This window comes from Larus michahellis, chromosome 3, assembly GCF_964199755.1.
Source record: "Larus michahellis chromosome 3, bLarMic1.1, whole genome shotgun sequence".
NCBI classification, from domain to species: domain Eukaryota; kingdom Metazoa; phylum Chordata; class Aves; order Charadriiformes; family Laridae; genus Larus; species Larus michahellis.
Window position 1 is genome coordinate 5300730 of NC_133898.1, and position 18445 is coordinate 5319174.

The window sequence follows — 18445 nt, forward strand, 5'->3', positions numbered from 1 at the left end:
ATATCTGAAGCAGAAGGAACATCTACGTAAAGTTAAGCCTTCAAGCCATGTGATCTGCCTCTACCCACATCTGCTGTTCCCACCAGGAAAATGAGTGTGTGCGATACATTGCAGTAACACATCAATATCATGAATCTCATAGGTTAGGAGTAGAGATTGTTGCTTGGATGACAGTGTTTTTCAGCCACAGTAAGTATTTTATAACCATTAGGGAAAAATCCTGTCTGGTTTCCTTTTTTTTTTTTTTTAGTGTAGTGTTCTGGAGGAAAGGCTCTCATTGGTAGTGTCAATGAGAGCTATATTCCTTCTTTTTATTTCTGAAGATAATATCTCCTCTGCTTCTGAGAAGTCTCTTTGGCAGAGTATCATTCTGTTTGAGTGAACTTGAGGCTCTCGTCAACTGGAGGAGTTAACAGGCTGCTCTTTGCTTTGCATACTTCTATGAATTGCATGAAATTCAACGAGCCGAAAATATTTCTCACGCTTTCCAAAAATAGTATGTGAATGTTTTTGAAAATAGGGTTGAATTCAAAACATTTGTTGCAAGCTTATTTTAAAAATATTTTAAAATAGTTCTGATTTTTTTTTCAAAACTCAAAAGTAGTCTGTCCATTTTTTTGCTGGAAGTATTTTGCATCTCAAAGAATAGAGACAAGAAATATTTTGCATCTCAGTGAAGCCAGTTTCTGATTCATCCATCCATACTTCCCACAACCACCCAACATACTATGTATGTGTTTGCTATTAAACTAGAACAGACAGCAGTTTTGTAATCCTTTCTTAAGCTCTTTTTAGCCTCTTTTTTTAGTCCTATATATTGTTTAGGAGTAATTCAACTCTGTAATGATGAATGAAGAGGCATGAACTGTTCGTGTAGCCACCACTGACCGATCACGTTGTCACAGAATCACAGAATGGCGGGGGTTGGAAGGGACCTCTGGAGATCATCTAGTCCAACCCCCTGCCAGAGCAGGGTCACCCAGAGCAGGTTGCACAGGAACGCGTCCAGGCGGGTTTGGAACGTCTCCAGAGACGGAGACTCCACCACCTCTCTGGGCAGCCTGTGCCAGTAACTTGATAAGTACTAAGTGATAACTACTTGCTAAGTAATAAGTGGAAGAAATCTTCAACACGAAGTGCTGGCACAGATAATGGTGAGGGGATGAGTCTGAGGTGAAGCCATTAATTTTAGGAGAGCATCCATGGATTCTGGAAGAGATTCCAGGATCGCTGACAGAAAAATGCAATTTTTGACTAACTTTCAAGACACGGTATATGGGAGTTTGGGGATTTTTATACTTCCTCCCCGATAGCCTCAAAGATAATTAGGCAATTTCTATGTATTTCTGTAATTATTAAATCATTTTTAAAAGTCTTATCGGAGATGCGGAGTTCTCCTTCCTAAGGAAGAATGCGAGCAGAGCGATTAAAATGGGACCAGAGCGTAAGGCAGCACAGACTTGTGCAGAGCGCTTAAGGCAGCGTTTGGGCTGGGATCTTGGCTGTCTGGCTGCTCCAATTCTGCTTTGTAACTGTGCAGCTGTAGCGTTTCATTAAATGTAAAATTTTTGTTAATCTCCCGGGATTACTTTGAAAGGGAAAAAGGATGGGGAAGCAATAACTTTGAGGCACTTGGCTTGCAGGGCTGGCGAGCCAGTTGCCGTGTAACCAGTGAGGTCCTGGAGCTTAGGAGCTGCTTTGGCAGCACAACTCAAAAGCTTGTTGCATCAGAGCTGGCCGGCCTGAAGCTCTGCTGGTTTTACCATTGGATTTTCTCATTTGCTGGCATCAGTAACTGTATATTTAATTAATATATAAGATTTAGCTAGTACGCTCACATTGAATGCAAAACTCTGGACATTTGGATGCTTCCAGTGTTCAACTATAAGTAGCGTAAAGCGCTATAGCTGTAATTAACTGTAGCTAAAAACTTCTAAGATGATATTTAAAATGAGTTTGTTCTGAAACCTGCAATGCTTATGCCAAAGCCTTGATGCTGCGGTGACTGAAGTCCCAATCCGTTCACAAGTTCGATGATTGTTGAGATTGATATTTAGAAAGAGGCATAACAAATTTAATATGACAACCTTAGGACAAACACTAAGAATGCATAAACAGTCTAAAATCTTTTTTTGGCTGGAAACGGTATTTTCTGGGCACAGATTGAAGTGAAAATTGTTTGCAACATTGATGTGCTTATAAATAGCAACTGCCATGATGTGTATTAAAATAATATCTCTGGCAGAATCATAAGTATATAGAAAAGCATTTAGAAAATAGTTTTTGAAATATATATCCTAAACTAATGGCAGACCTTAATTTTTACTTTCTAGACTGGAATGTTCCTGCCCTTGGTAATATATCTTTCCGTAAATATTGAAAGAAAAATAAAGTAGTAATTTTTAGAATACATATCTGTGTGTAAACCATATAATACTATTATACATGCATGTGATTATAACCTTCACCTTTATTTAGTACAAATTACAGTAATTATGGTATAGATAATTAACATTCATATTCTTGTCACTTATAACAGCCGGGAAGTACATACACAGGAAGAATATTTTGTCACGTGCATGTTTCCGGCTCCCTTCCTAATTATATTATGTGCAGAGCATTCTGAAAGCCTGCAGGTTTATATATGTAGTATTTCCATATCAGCTGTAGTTTGCCACTAGCTACAGAAGTGATTGAAGAGGTAGATCTTTAAATGCTTCATCTGGCCATTCTTTCTGCAGCACGAGACTTTTGGCTTGCCAATAATCTTAAAAGAAATCATAGAAGTTTGCTCCGTACACCAGTCTACAAATGAACAGGAGAATTTGTTCCCATAAATAAAGTGTGAAAACCGTCGCCGCTAATCGTATCATGTAGTTCAGTGCAAGTTTGATTAAGGGGGAGTGTATTTATTCCATGTGGTCTCTCTGAATTCATAGTTGCTAACCAGGACTGGAGCATCTGAGGCACAGCAAACCCCTTGGCATATTTGCTTCCGACATAATAAGCAATCCCCAGTCTATTTCTAGTGGGGAAAATGAATTCAGTGTGTGAATTTCTTGTCGTAAAACTGAATCTGAATGTGTAAGAGCCTCATGAAAGCCCGGCTTTGGGATTAATTTGTGATTATTGTGGTTTTGGGTGCTAGATTTGTGCAGCAAATTTTCCTTGGCTCGGTAGAGGCAATTCTGCAGAAACACAGTTTCTTTCTCTCTCTCCTCCTTCCCCTTCCTCCTTCCTGTGTTTTGGTTGATGATGAGACTTTTTTTTTTTTTTTTTTTATGTCCTGAGCAGTTAACAAAACCTGTGAGTTTCCAAACAGTTCTGTGGGGAAAATACTGTTAGCTTTATAGGTCTTCCGATAAATTCAGCACAAGACAAGACTAACTTGAGCACAAGACCAAGACTAACATCAAATGCCAGGTTTCACTGATTGTGCTGTGCAAAAGTCTTATACATTAGTAATGTAGAAATTGAAAAAAGAAGCATCTTGAGAGGGGCCAAGTCCTTCATCTCCTAATTTGTGAACCATTTGACAGAGTAATTGCTTTGATTATTTGATAATCGGATTTTCGAGACTCTGCTCAATTATGTAGTGAATTTGTATGATATCAAAATATTCATGTTGTTTTACCAGTAAAATAGTTTTAAGTGGATAACAGCTGTCTGCAAGAGAGGAATGCCTCTGAGAAGACCCTTTCCTGGACAATGTGACCTAAAGTTATATTAGGAAAAATTTTTACACTGAAAGGGTTATTAATCATTGGAACAGGCTGCCCAGGGAAGTGGTTGAGGCACCATCCCTGGAGGTATTTAAAAGATGGACAGACATAGTGCTTAAAGATATGGTTTAGCGATGGTTTTTGTCAGAGTTAGGTTGATGGTTGGACTCGATGATCTGAAAGGTCCCTTCCAACCTGGGTGATTTTATGATTCTATGAGTGCTCGCTGAGATTCAGCTGTTCTTTAGCTGCTCATGACTGTCTGTAGGCTTGGGGAACACCTTAGGCTGCAGCTCTGTCTCTCTATTTTCTTCCTGCTTAGTGAATGGCAGAAGGGAGGACTTGAGTTCTTGCTGTTTCTTCCTTTTTTTTTTAACGATGGCCTTGCTTTGGAGGCCTCTAAGACTTGTTCTCCATTAATCATTAGCTGTTATTGACAGCCTCGCTGCCTTCTAAGGCTTTTGTGAAGAAAAGCTTGTTCTCACTGTGTGGGTCAGGGATATACTGCTAGATTAAGTAGACTTCTCAAGTCGAAGCCTTTGGTTTCAGTTGATTTAGGATATGATGACCCAGCTGTAACTCTAGTTTTTGTGAAAATACCCAGGTTAGTTTTGAACAAATAGCATAGATAGTAGCAAAAACTGTCTGGTTCCAACTGTGCTGCCCATTGCATTTTTTCATTTAGATGGTATTACTGACACAACTGCAGATGTGAAGCTGTTGTGATAAACTTTATTCACTGCCTAATCTGGAGGATTATACCAAGCTTCTCTTGAGCCTCACATGGCAGGATTTGAGCAGGATATATTACAGGGTTGTCCTCTCTTTAGAACCACTGGGAGAATGGACAAGGAAATACAGGTTGCAGATTTTGCCGTACAGTAAGAATATTTAGCTGTTTATTTTGGCATTCCTGTATTGAGTGACTTATTATCAAAACAGAATTGAGATACAGGCAGTTGTTAACTGATGGAGACCCCGTTCAGCTAAGACTGATGTAGTCTGCAAGAAAGAAAAGCTTCTAAAAAAACAGTTCTCCCCCTCTGTATTTGATAACAGTTGTTACACGTTTTAATGTACACTTATGGTTTATAGTTTATCTAGCTGCTCTTGAAGACTCAAAGATGATATGTATTTTATGCTGAGGTGTTGACCTTGTCATTCACGTTTTTGGGGTGTACAGGTTAAATTGAAGCACGGTTCCTTGTCTCTGTAGGCCCCATTTGTGCTCACTATAGAGAGATCAGTGCCTTCAGGTGGCATTTCAGAGCACCCGAGGTGAGTCTCCTTCCCTGACCTTCTTGCTGTGGAGGATCCTGCACAGCTGCCAGGGAGCAGGAAGGTGGGGGCTGTCCCACAAGGGGAGACAAGCTGGGAGCTGAGGGTGGCTGCAGCACAGGTCGCAGCGGGGACCTCGGTGGCCAGGGCACGGTCTAGCAGTACCTGAGCAGGGCCAGGACGGTGACAGGGCCCCCTCCTCCGGTTGACAGTCAGGGATCAGCTGGCAGGGTGAGGTGACAAGTCAGGTCCAGGGTCCATCCGAGAGAGGGCAATTACTAGTGAAGCACTGAGAGCCACTAACTGGAACTGCAGCGTTCTGTTGTAAATATCACCCTTTTTAATATGTTAGGCCGGTTAAATGGTGAATTTGCTTTAAAAAACTAAGCAAACAAAAAAACCCCCAACCACTAAACCCAACCTTATGGCTAGCATTGTCACATTCTACAAGAGGCTTCTTTTATTTAAGGGTCTTTCATAAATATTAGTTTATCACGTTAGGCTAATGAGCTTTCAGACTCGATTATAGTGAAAATAATATTGTATTTCTTAATTAAAAATGGGTTGAGTTTAGAAGAAAGGAAGAGAACAAATTTCTCAGGCCTGTACAGCTGATGGTATAGTTTCTAAATGAGTTTCTAAAAGCCTTCGGTTTTGTATTCACAATGAGATCTTCCTCTAAGATTCTCAGGATGTTTTCTTGACTGCTGTAATGTAAATACATTTAAAAAAATAAATCTGGAAGGATCTTTTACCATCTGTCTCTGCAACACAGAACGTACAGAAGGCTCCATCTTACAAGAGAGAATTGTCTGTCCCACTACAGAGCCCAGAGCAAGAAAGCCCAAGCAGTAAAATTTATTAGACATCCCTGCATGACAAAAATCAATAAAATACAATCTCTTGTGGTTTAATATGAAAATAAACATAAAGAAGCAGGGGCTGTGAGGAGAAATATTGAGCTGCAGCTATGGAATTGAAAACGTCAAGAGGAGAAGACTGAAAGTGGAGGATGTTGTCCAGTTTATTGTAGGGTGTATTTCAGAACCAAAGCCAGAAATAACAGTGCGGAGGGGAAGCTGTCTGGCCACGTCTGAAAAACAGAATTCCTTACGGTGATGTTGGTGATGTGAGTGTGAGCGAGATGAAAAAACACGCTTTTCATGGGCGCCAAACTTCGTGAGCCAGTGTTAAAACAGTCAATTAATTCAAGATTATTTATAAATGGTTATGACGCTGTGAATGATAAAAAGAATCAAAGCTACGGTTCTCTTTGGCCACTTTTTTTTCTGTATTGAATCTCTTCTTTTCTATCATACTTAGTTGTAGGTACTACTGGGTATTAATGATACCTCTATAGTTTGTGTTGTGCAGTGCTGTCAGCAATGCAGGTGCTTTGAGGCTGTTTGAGTGTACGCTCTGTATTTTCTATGAAATACTTTGAATTTCTTTCAAACTGCATCTGAACACTGCATGTCCTACTCTTGTTACGTCCTTTTTTTTTTTTTTTGGAAAAAAGTACAGCAAAACTTCAGCAGTATTTTAAATTGCTCATTCAATTCTAACTCAAATTTTATTTTTATTTTTAAATCAGGGAATAAATAAGAATACTTTTAAGTTCAGTTCAATTTTTGAATAGTACCAGTGTTGTTAAAGCAATTGCAAACTACTGTATTGCAGGGTTTTATTTACATATGTAGAGTAGCATAATTTCCATTCTGATTGTACCTGAAAACTCTTATGTGCTATAAATTGTAAGGACACTGTAAAAAAAAATAAATATATATATATAAAAAAAATTTAAAAATCATGTGGTCTTTTAGCTTTCCCCTGCTTTCTTGGGTTACTGCAACTCGTGTAGGTGGAGCTGCATCACTCGTACCCAGACTCAGTGATGCAGTGCTTGTTGGGGACAGAAATATTATAGCCTTCTAGAGAGCATCTGACAGACAGTAATTGTGAAATTACACGTAATCCAAACCTAAATACTTGCAATAGTTAAGCACATCCCTGTTCTCTCCCCTGCCCTGAATAATGATGTTGACTTTGGTACCATGGCAATTTTAATCGAGTGTGTCTTTGAGCTTTTCATGTATATGCGGTATATACATGGGTCTTGCTTTCTAAGCCATTTATCTTCAAGTGCTTGACCAAGAAATTTTATTATACTTGGAAACAAATATCTATTCTCACCACCATGCCTAGGATCTCAAGAGCAGGACTAAATGGGGTATTGCTTGTGAAACTGGTAGTAACGGTGATCTTTCTGGTCCCCATAGTTGCTTTTTCCGTCCTCCAGATTCAAAATCCTCTGCCAAGCAAGCTCCTGAAAAATGTGCCTTTTTTTTATTACATTTCATTACTTACCTTCATTTTAAGCTTTACCTAGTGACAACAGTGGCAGTGGGACGAAAATCCCAAATTTGTGTGAGGCTTACATCTAGTTTTTTCACCCTGTGATAAAGCAGCTAGTTCTGTAGCATCTCTAAGAGTAGCCAGAAGTGAACGGTTACGTATCACCTATGTGACTATCAATGACTTACTGTTGGAAAGGGCACTAAGGAGTTCCTTTTAAGTCTCCCATTTGCGTACTTGCACTGCGCTTTCTCTGGTTTTATCATTTTACATGACGCAGAAGGCTAGCTAACTTCTTGTAAGCAGTTTGTTGTGAGAGTTGCTGCTTCCTCTCTATAAAAATCAAACTCAGAGGCACCCTGCGTCTTTGCCTGCAGGTGTATTTCTCTGTGACAGCTGTTCTTTAAGACCCTGAGATCTGCCATTAATTTTGAGTAGTCAGAAAGGCATCCATCTAGTCAGCAGTAGAAATTATTGCTGCTCTTTGATGAGTTTTCATTATTAGCATTTCTCCAAGGCAAGGGTGACTGAAATTTATGGTATCAGTTGGCCACACGAGACAGGGATGTTTCATAAATGCTGCCAGATGTCACTGAGATGAGCTCATATGCAACAAGCCACCCTTTTTTTGGAAGAGCTGTTAAAACTGCTCTGGCGAATTCTCCTCTCTGAAACTATTTCTGTTGCTTAGGCCAAATGGTATTGTGACTTCTCGTTGTACGATCAAAGTGGCCTGATAGCCAACGTGGCATTAGCAGGAACGTGATGCGGAGTGGGGCAAGGCTGTGCACTGCCACAGCGAAGATGGTGTCTGCTGCATGGCCCACCTTGTACTACTGCAGGGACACTTCCTTAGCCTTGCTCGAAATCCCAGCAGGAAGGTAATGAATCAAATCCCAAATCGTTTTTGAAAGGGAAATAAACCCCGCAGACAGTAGCAGAAAATTCCTTTTTTAACATCTTTTTGAGAAGTGGGGTCTGAGCCATGCAGTGATGAAGACTGATTAATGAGTTGAGTTTTGAAGACGTGACTTTGCAAACCCAGCAGTTGTTGCCATTTCTTTGAAGAAATAACCAAGCACCATGATCTGAGACTACATGGGAAGAAAAAAAAAAAAAGAAAAAAAAAAAAAAAGAAATGTTTAGTTTGCAAAATCATGAGCTAAAAGTGTAGAATGGGTTAAACTTGTCCATAGACTGTCTAGGTCAGCATGTACCATTGTCTTAGACCATGGTCTGCCATGTGCTACTGGTATTTTACTATCTTGGGGCAAGGGACAGATGAACAAGAGAGCAAAACCAAGGTTGCAAGGACATGATGCGTTACAATTTTTTCATGCTTATTTTCCAAATACATCTATAAATCGTATTTAACTATGTTTTTATTTGGTTTTGACTGGTTTACATGTGAAATAATTATATCCTTTGGGTTGGCGTATGCTGTTTCTGCACCATCTTATTCTGCTTTTCTACAGCCTGCATAGAGAACTTAATGTTTATTTTCTTTGCCATTTGGGCCAATTTTTGCACCTCTTTCCTTGATTGATAATTCTGAGCTATGCAAGTAGCGGCTTATATTTCGAAAGATGTCCTCTAATTTTATAGAACCGTGAAAGGTTTGCATGAACTTTGATACATCCTAGCGTTCATTTTTATAGTTATTCTGTATTTAAACGCTAGCGTACTGCTTATAATGAACAAAGCAATGAAGTAGTTTGTCAAATGCTATATTGACCATCGTTTATGGCTTTCTTTCAGTATGTTGTTATTCCGCCTAGTCTAGAAATTGCTTTAAGGAAAAGAAAAACACCTCTGTAATGCAAGGTAACTTCTTTGGCTGCAGTTAATTTGATTTTTCTCAATAGCAGGAGGCAGACTAAATGGAATTAAAATAATGCAATAAACAGTGGCCTCGACATCTCACCACAGCTCCAAAAATGCATATTGAGTCTAGGTCAGCCTGCTTGTTTAAAGGAGAAGCTTGGATATGAGAACTCTGACCTCTTTGATAATTGCAGAAGATTGATAGGCAGGTGGGTGCGATTCAAAGACAGTGGGGCACAGTTAGTGAAACGGGTAAGAGAAATCTTTGGTGTCCAGTCCTACTTGGTAATTTTGCATTGTCGCAGGGAGGATTCGGGGAGGTTCGCAGGAGGTGAATTTCTTTTTTGTCTTCTTATCCCTCCTCAGTGACAGATGAAGTTGAAATGTTCTTTGGAGAAACAGCTATGCCTGTCTGAGGAAGGTAACTGGCAAGCATGCCAGGAAAACCTTAAAAGTTCAAAGAGAGTAACCCAGAATTAGAGACAGCAGAGACGTGGGAACTTGTGCATCCTGAGAAGATGCTCATGTATTGGTGAATCCAGAGAAGGTGGTCTGTGCGGGTTAGTTGCAGCCTAAAACCAAGAACTCCATACCCAAAAATGCCCCACATCAAAGCTCTAGTACCTCACCCTGCAATTACGGTCTCTCTTGTATTTGCCAGAAGGGAGATATTTGCTGACCAATTTATTTAGGATTTTTCAGAGTAGACTCCCTCAAGGAAGGAGAGAGGTGCTCGTTCTTTTGTGCATGTTTGAGTGACATCTAGGCACCGCAGCCTCTAGCAGCAAAGGAGAGGCAGCAACAGAAAGCTGTAAGCCTGCAGCTCTGATGGAGGAGCTGAAAGACAGTAGGGATGAGCCTGGAGCAGCTCCTTGGCTCTCAGAAACACGGTAAAGACCTGGGGAGCAGAGGGGCTGGAGCGGAGTCTGCTTCCCTCAAGGCCAGTGGAGGACTGACTGTGTTAGGCTGGTATCAGGGACCTTCTGCAGGGCCTGTGCGCAGGAGAAAGGTTGCGTATAACCGTTTCCAGTTCTGTTTCCTAGTCACTTGAGTTTTCTTTGTTTTGGGAGGTTGATTATCCTTGTTTGTAATAATTGTGGCTTTTGTTGCTGTTTAAAAGCTGTTCAGTCTTCTCCAAGGAGTTCACTACATTAGAAGGTTGATGTGGGTCCACCTCAGAGTTTTGTCCGATCCTTAGTTGCTTGGCTATCCCACCTCTGAGAATATCAAATCCGTCTCCACTTCTGGGAGATAGTGGGGAGGATGGTGTGGGAGGAGGACATTTGATGTGGCAAATGGACAGTGGAGTAAGAAAAAGAATTAGGTAGGTCATGGGGCAAGGGGTGGCACATCAATAAAACAGAGACAAGCTGGGAAGTGGGGGAGAACATGTTGGAAGAAATGGAAAAAGAAGTAAGGAGAGAATGTTAGACATGGAAGAGGAAAAGTAGGTGACAAATTGAATATCCAGAAAATAATCCCCTGGATATTCCCTCTCATCGATTAGTTGATAATGGAAAATAATTGTCTTTAATCTTCCTGTCCTCTGAGGGCATCACTTACCTATAGCATACCTGTCAGGGAAGCACTGTAAGGTTCACATGAGGGAGGACTACATTGTTATTTTTTTTTAAAGGAGATGAAGTTTAGAGTTTTATTCACTCATAGTTGGGAAAACATCATTTGAACTTCAATTATTGAGCTATATCACCTGAAAATATGACTTAGGGTGGTTTTTAAGTTATTTTCTTGGTTTCTTTTTTAGTGTGTATGAGCAAATTATTTATCTTTGATCTCTATTTGATTTTTTTTTTGGCAGAATTTATAAAGTAGCCTTTATCTGTTCATTAAGTGTTAACTTTTTCCCTTTGCCTAAGGCTCTCTTATGAAATTGTGTAGAATAGGTGGTTTATTTCAGAAAAAATACTAGTAAAATATAGAAATTAAGCTTTTTTTTACCTTGTTATGAAATCCCTAAGTATTTAGTGCAAGTTCCTAGGTAAGAATACAGCTTTTGTCCAATTTCTTTAGAGTCTGGGAGTCTTAGTACATCTTGAGAAGTTGAGGCTTAAGTTACTTTGTTTAAACTTCAAAAACTAAAAGTAGGACAGTTTTTGTTTTTTTTTTTCTTTCGTTGCTCACTGCAAAATCAAGTCAGGTGCAGCCACACCGGCTGCAAAACCGTGCCACATTCTTCTCTTTGATTTTTCTCATCTGTGACAGAGATTTCTGGGACAAAGGATCAAAAGTCAGACGTGTCCTTTGAAAAATGAGAAAATTCAGAGTTGTAAAAGTAACATGAGAGTTAAAGAAGACTGACTTTTTAATTTAAGAGTTAGCATTTCCTTAATTTTCTTTTTTCCCCCCTTTTTCCCCCCATTTAAATATATCAAAACATTGAAGTACAAAGAGAATTTGGGATGAAAGATTAAAGATGACTCAGCCTCCATCAATGTCTGCCCTGTTTTTCTTCTTAAAAAAAAAAACAAAAACCTTTTACCATATTGTAGGCACTAAAACATAGATTTTACCTGCCAGAAATAATGAGATGTTTCAATCCTGTAGATTTTTGCTTGATGTTGGAAAATGGCACTTTTTTAATGTTTAGGGAGCATAACACTTCCAACAATTTCATGCTTCAGAAGTGACAAGCTTACATGACTGTATTATGTGGTATTTTACTTTGGTCCACTATATATTGAAATATCATCCGCAAAGTACCGTACAAGACTTTTTATTAACGTGTTATGTTCCACTGTACCATAAAACCCCTGAACTGAATTAAATCCAGCAGGTACCGAGCAAACTTCAATTAATGTCAGTGTAAGAGTCTCCGACTGAATATAATAAAAATGAAAGGACACCCTTCGAATGCTGATGGCTTCATTTTCTAAAGGTGCTCAAATGAGACTGCACCCTGTCCCAGGCAGAGCCGTTGGTGGTGTTGGAACCTTCATTTGCACTCTCTTGGCTTATGAAAAGCCACTACCCGAATTTGCCTCTCTTCCTGGGTCTCAGTGGTTGAAGGTGATGAAGATGTATGGTTTCACTGCAAAAGAGTATGCTTTCACATAGACGTTGTTAGGTATATGCTGTTTCCAGAAGTAGGTGAATCTTAAGGGCAAAGAGTTGTATATAAGGTAAAATAGGTGACTATAAAATGGGTCACTTACTGTTCTGCCACCTATTCTTACCAGCATTAAACACCTGCCGATAACCTTGTTAAAACCAATCTCTTGGCTGAAATGTGAGAAAAGTATAAGAATCCATTAAGCCGTTTAAAATTTCCTAGAATAATACTTGCTAGGTATGAAGCACCTTCCCCTTGAGGACCTGGAACTGTCTAAACTTGATCATCCTAATCTTACAAATATTATATCATGGTAGGTGACTATCGTTTCTTACAGATAAGGTTGCTGAGACACAGACAAATAACATGCCCCCAGTAATGCAAGGCCCAGAAATAAAACACAGCCTTTATTTCTTATAAAGAAATTAGGGAGTAAATTGCAAATGACTGTTTGCCTCTCCCTAAGACTGCTACTGCCTAGCAACGATTGCCAGATAGGATAAACATCATTAACTGTAAAAAGTTTAATGTCTAAAAGACATTAGGGGTGCTGATATGCAGTCTTGAGGTATCTCCGTCCTGTTTTAAAATATTATCTGCCTTTGCATTTTGGGTCTAACGGTAGTCCCAGCCTTGCCCACGGTATGCATATGCATGTGTGTGCACCCTCCTATGTATATAATGGAATTTGTATTACAGCGGTGCTATAATTACCTATAGTAGGGAAATGCTTCTGCAGCCAAAATAAAAATTAGAAATCTTGCACGCTACATGCAGAAGCTTCTCAGGAAATCATTCGAGCTTTCTCTTCCTGTCAGGCTGGGGAATATGCCTCTTAATTTCCCCTGACAGAAAACATATCACCTCATCAGCAGCCCTGAAAAACGACAAAAAATCCCTGCCGAAGAAGACTGACTGCCAAATGCTTCCACTGCCACTGCAGCAAGGGGGACAGGGAGAGGAGGGGCGTGCTTCAGAAATTTCAGGAAAATAGAGTAATTTACCTTGCTACCTGTAGAGTCCCACCGTTACGCCTTGTATTGCCGCAAAATATTCATCTCTTAGTCAAGGTGTGACCCTTGAAGAATTAATTTGAGCCAGAGAGTACATGGCCCTATAATTCTAAGAGAATAATTTATACTCCTGAATCTGGATAGTGTGAAATTCTCTTACAGTGTCTGAGCCAAGGCAAACATCTTGATGCAAAATCTATACCTGCAGATCCCGTACGTATTTAAGGGACAGAACAAATGCGGCTCAGCCACATACTGTGCTGCGTGCAGTAACCTGCAGCAGTGGGAATCTCTTCTGAAGTTACTCTGCAGTTTCTTAAAGGCATTGTAGCACTCCTAATAAGAAAATTTGCATGTATCAAAACATTTGCTACTGCAATTTGGCATAAATGAGTAAGGTATTTTAAATAAACCCCCAAATTCTCTTGAATAATTGCATTTCTGAATCACACTCAATTATGTTCAGAGTCTGTATGTCAAATGATACATCAGGACAGAGGATCTTTATGGACAATTATCGTTACATTTATCATTACTTCAGTATACCTGTATTGCTGGGCTTTTTTTCTTTTCCTTTTTTATAAACCAAAACTATGACGAGATGAGAACGTTGTGTCATCACTCTGTGTATTTGTGGAACTCTTGCGCCAGCGTATTTTTCCCCACGCTAAAGGACAGTAGCTCTGATAAATGTACTAATATTGTATTTTTATATGAATATCCTGCAATGGGCCAGCTTCCTATTCCAGTGAAATTACACAGTCGCATAGAGGATGCGTAATTCACATTGCGGCATGAACGGTTCTAGTTCTTATATTGCAAAGATAATTTTCAACCTGCGAACTGGGTGGAAGCTGGGTGGTGCAGTCATGTCTACATTAAGTGTTCGGACAGCCTGAAACTCAAGCCTGGGGAATTTTGAATGTCTCTTTTCTTTCCATTTTGGTGGGGATTAGACTCTTGGCATGTAGTGGAGTAGAACGCGTTGGAATAATTCAGGGTTTCCAAGAGTTGCTGAAGTGATGATGAGATCTATGGCTGGAGGTTTTTCTGTCATGTAGCTGGGTGGTCATCTGGTGTGTGACAGAAATGGTCTCCATTTTTTATTTGTGAGATGGACATCTGCCAATCATCTGGCTAAAAGAGGAGCCAGAGGACCCTTGGAAAAGAGCGGGAGACAGCGGGTTGTGTGCCTTCTGCATCCAGCCCTGTAGAGATGGTGACTGCAGTAGGAGATAGGTCCTTTGTAACGTACCCTCTGCAGGACGCTGAATCCTTCCAAGTTACATATATGTCTAGGTACATTCTGTACACACATATGTTTATTACAAACAGAAGTAACGTACATATGTGTGCCAAGTATGGTTCGGTACATTGTTGTTCTGTTCTGGATGGAGGTTTTTGTCATATATAGTTCTCGAAGTCCAAAGTATTGCGATCCAGGTCTTGACCAGCAACAAAACTATGATTTTCATTTAGGTACATGTTGTGACTTTGAATGTTTCAGAGCCAAGTTGACTGGCTGAGGCCTTTTGTGTATTAAATTCATGACTGTAATAGTGGACTTTCATTGGCTTGGTTTCAAAGATTTCTGCAGCGTAGTGATTTGGGAGTGAAGAAATGCTGAAACTATGGGAGTAGCTCCTTCAGTTTGAATGAGTTTAGCAAAACTTACTGGCTTTAGAAAATGCAACTGTTTTTCTTCTAGAATGTATCCGGAAAGCTAACAGATTAAAACTAACAGATTAGGAAAACACCTTGACCATCCCAAAGTTTTGTAGAATCAGTCTCCAAATGCCTTTTAAAATAAAACTTAATTTAGATAAACAAATCGTTCCTGGTTTTAGCTGTAATAATTTTAACTCTACAGAGTATGTCTGAGGACGTTGTAGTAGTAGGGTTTTTTTATTTGTCTAAATTGTCTTTTAACAGGCAATATTTTAAAATTCTCTAATGAAAGTATTTACTAGCAAATAACTATAAAAACAATCTCCCTGGGGCCAGGAGGGGATTGTGGTGGTAGTTGTTTTACCTTGCTTGTTTCTGGCAGTGACATGACGCAGTACTATTTAATAAAATACAATTTCTGCAGGGGTGGGATTTTGAAGTCTTTGAAACTATTAGCACTTATAATCCTGCATAGGTTAAGGAGTGAGTAATGCAGTGAAAATAGGTCCCAAGGACATAATTATAGGATGCGGTTTGGTTGTGTACTGCTTGTCCTGCCAACATGAAGAAGCAGGCACACCGAGAAGAATATGATTGGAGAAAATTGAGGAATGTAATTGGGGTGTGCTGGTGAGACTGATGCAGAGCAGACATCCCTTCCATCTCCTCTGGTGCCCCACATCGCTTTGTATTGCTCGTTTTGAAGATGTCTACGCATTTCTTTAAAATGACCCAAGTTGGAGTTGAACCAGAGAGTGGGAATAAATTATTTGTATTGTGGAATACCTCTGTATTTTAAAAGATGCTTACGTTCAATGTTCATAATGAATCTCCTCGTTTAATTCAGGGTATTGCTGCTCCTTGTAACCAGCCATAAATTCTCCGCAGTCCTGTATGTGCTGATATACTAGAAATTGGTGCATCTTGTTTATTAGTTCAATATCATCTAATAGCCAGGGGAATTCATGCAGGAGGCATTTTTACACAGGGCTTTCGCCTGCAAAACAGCTCCAGCAACGCCAACGGGAGGTTGCATATTTCTGTCTCCTACAGTGAGAGCTAGGAAGAAACTGGTTTCAATGCACCTTCAAGTGCAAACACAAACTGCATGGAGAGGATTTGCTTTCTTGTGTATCATTCCCAGCAGTGAGCAGTGGCTCAGCAGACCAAGTTCATTTGGTATTTGCTACCAACTCTTGAGTCTTTTGTGTGTTTTCCGGATATAGCTGGCTGGAACTTGTTCAAGCATTTTATTTGTTGGTGTACAAGAAAGGAAGACGGTTCTTTCGCTCTCTCCCTCACCAGTGTAGCTTACTGCGGTTCCTACAGGATGAAAAAGAAATGAGAAGATAGCTCTGGACACCTCTGTGGAAGAACTCATAAAAGGACAGATCTGAATAGTTGTTTTTAGGTGTTTAGGTGTTGTGCTGCTGCCTTGTTTTCATTTTCAGTGTGATAAATGGGATTTTGCCTGTTGGTGTGGATCCCTTTGGGAAATTAAAGCTATCAGCTTCCAGCATGGACATACATTTGAATGGGATTAAGCTACAGTTGAGTTAGAGCTCAAGAGGTCCCGCTTCCCATCGTCTGAGTTGCCATCAGAGCGTAGGTGCGTGCTGTTAGCCTGTCCCCGCTGTGCAGGAAGAAGCCGTAGTTCAAGGTGCAGCAAAAGGTCCTTCAGGTCCAGCTCAGGTGTCAGCTGGAGTCCAGCCATGCCATCCTCCACAGCACAACTTCAATGATAGTTCTTAGATCCAATGATCTTACGTTTACAGTACAATGTAAAAAAAAGACAAATTACATGACAGTATGGTTGGAGACCGCAGTTTTGAAGAGTGGTTTTCCAGATATAGCTGGCTGGAACTTTTTCAAGCATTTTATTTGTTGGCGTACAAGCAAGGGAGACAGTTCCCCTCCTCTCCCTCTTACCAGTGTCGCTTGGTAGTACAATCTTTTAAGATGCACAGAGTTTCTGAAGAGATTTTTCTTCGTGCTGCCGTTTGAGATTCAGTTAGTTAGCAACTTTGTAATCTTTATTAATCTAATTCCTAAACTTGCTTTCTGTCACTCATTTATGACAAAACGCATTGTTTTCTTAGCAGTATTACAGACCAGATCGTAATAATGTCAGCAGAAATGCGTGATATGATATTTGCTAATAGCATATAGTGTAGCTCATGAATATTTGGCATTTTCTTCTTCCCAGTTGCTTCATAGTTAAAAGAGAATTTTCTCATTTGAGCTTGTCACTTCTGATGCCGATTCATCCTTTAATGTCTTCCAGCTTGCCACTTTAGAATTCCCTCCAAAGAAGCTCTTTGGAAACAAGGATGAACGAGTGATTGCAGAACGACGGAGTCACTTAGAGGTAATGCCAACTTTTTAACAGGCTTCTGCGGTGTGTTTAGGCGGAGTGCTCTCTGCTTGACCAACAGAAACCGTTCCCATATGGCCAAAGTTAAATAGCCTGCTTGTAAGTATGAAGTTACTTGCTGCCTCATTTAACACAGGAGATGGCAGCAGTAGATTGCAAAGTAATGAAACATGCCTTAAAAAAAAATAAATTAATCCTAGTCTAGGGAAAAAAAAGCATCTCTTTAGAGATACTCATAGGAGGTACGTTTATTTAAGGGGGAAAGGTTGTGGGTGAGGTAAGTGTTCACTGTAGACAGATGGTCTCTGTGCAAGACAAGATTAAAAAAAATATTGCTACTTTAAATGCAATTTGTTAGCTGAAGATTTACTGTTTTATCACAGTTACTATATCCAAATATCTCATGACAGAAGGAAAGCAATATTTAGGCATGTTGGAGCTTTATTTTGTAACCCAGCTTTCTGAATGTAATTTTTTTTTTTCCCGATTAGTTTTAAAAATTAATTTTATCGTGGACAAGATTACTGAGTGTTTGATGATTGGGGTTTTCTTTGCTTTTTCTGCAGTGCCATGTGAATGGCATAATTTTGACTCCCATCACACATTAGGTCTTTAAATTTCCATGTTAATGCATGTGTTATTGCAGCCCAGGGGCAAGAGGTAGGGTTTTGGGAAAGAAGAGGCGAGAACAAAGACTAAACCGTACACCCCGCAACTATATTGTAGCCGTATGGGGATTACCTGATCATGCAAGTCATTAAGAATTATATTCTTTGTAGAGCTAAAGTAGCATTAAGTAGAGCTTTAGAGATGTTAATATAAAAGTAGATTGCTTCCAACCGGAATCTTTTCTTCCATGTTTTAAATTTTTTTTTTCTACCTTTTTCACCTTTTCTTTGATCTACAAACAAAAGATCCTCCCACTGACTTCTGATGTGAGGCTGTCTTACATGTGGCACAAAATGTAATCTGTCTTTTTTTTTTGTTTCATGTCCTCTGTAGAGGGCATAAAGGCATGGCCACATTCCAGTCTAGTACCCAATTTGCATATCTTTGTACCAGTAAGGAATTTAATCCCTTAATCTTTCTGACCTTTCATTGATTTCCTAACAGGTTTTATTGTAATGTTTCTAAATGTTAA

General features: G+C 39.7%; 1 protein-coding gene across 9 annotated transcripts in view; it reads left to right on the forward strand.

Annotated features, from left to right (window-relative positions):
• KIF16B (kinesin family member 16B) overlaps window positions 1-18445 on the forward strand; it is a 139713-nt gene that overhangs the window by 105230 nt on the left and 16038 nt on the right. For all 9 annotated transcript variants that reach the window (XR_012585903.1, XR_012585904.1, XR_012585905.1 and 6 more), the window contains one exon: window positions 17215-17298. Coding sequence is in view for 6 of the 9 variants with exons in the window: in XM_074578426.1 (XP_074434527.1) it covers window positions 17215-17298 (84 nt within the window). In the remaining 3 variants the exon portion in view is untranslated. The remainder of the gene's footprint in view (window positions 1-17214; window positions 17299-18445) is intronic.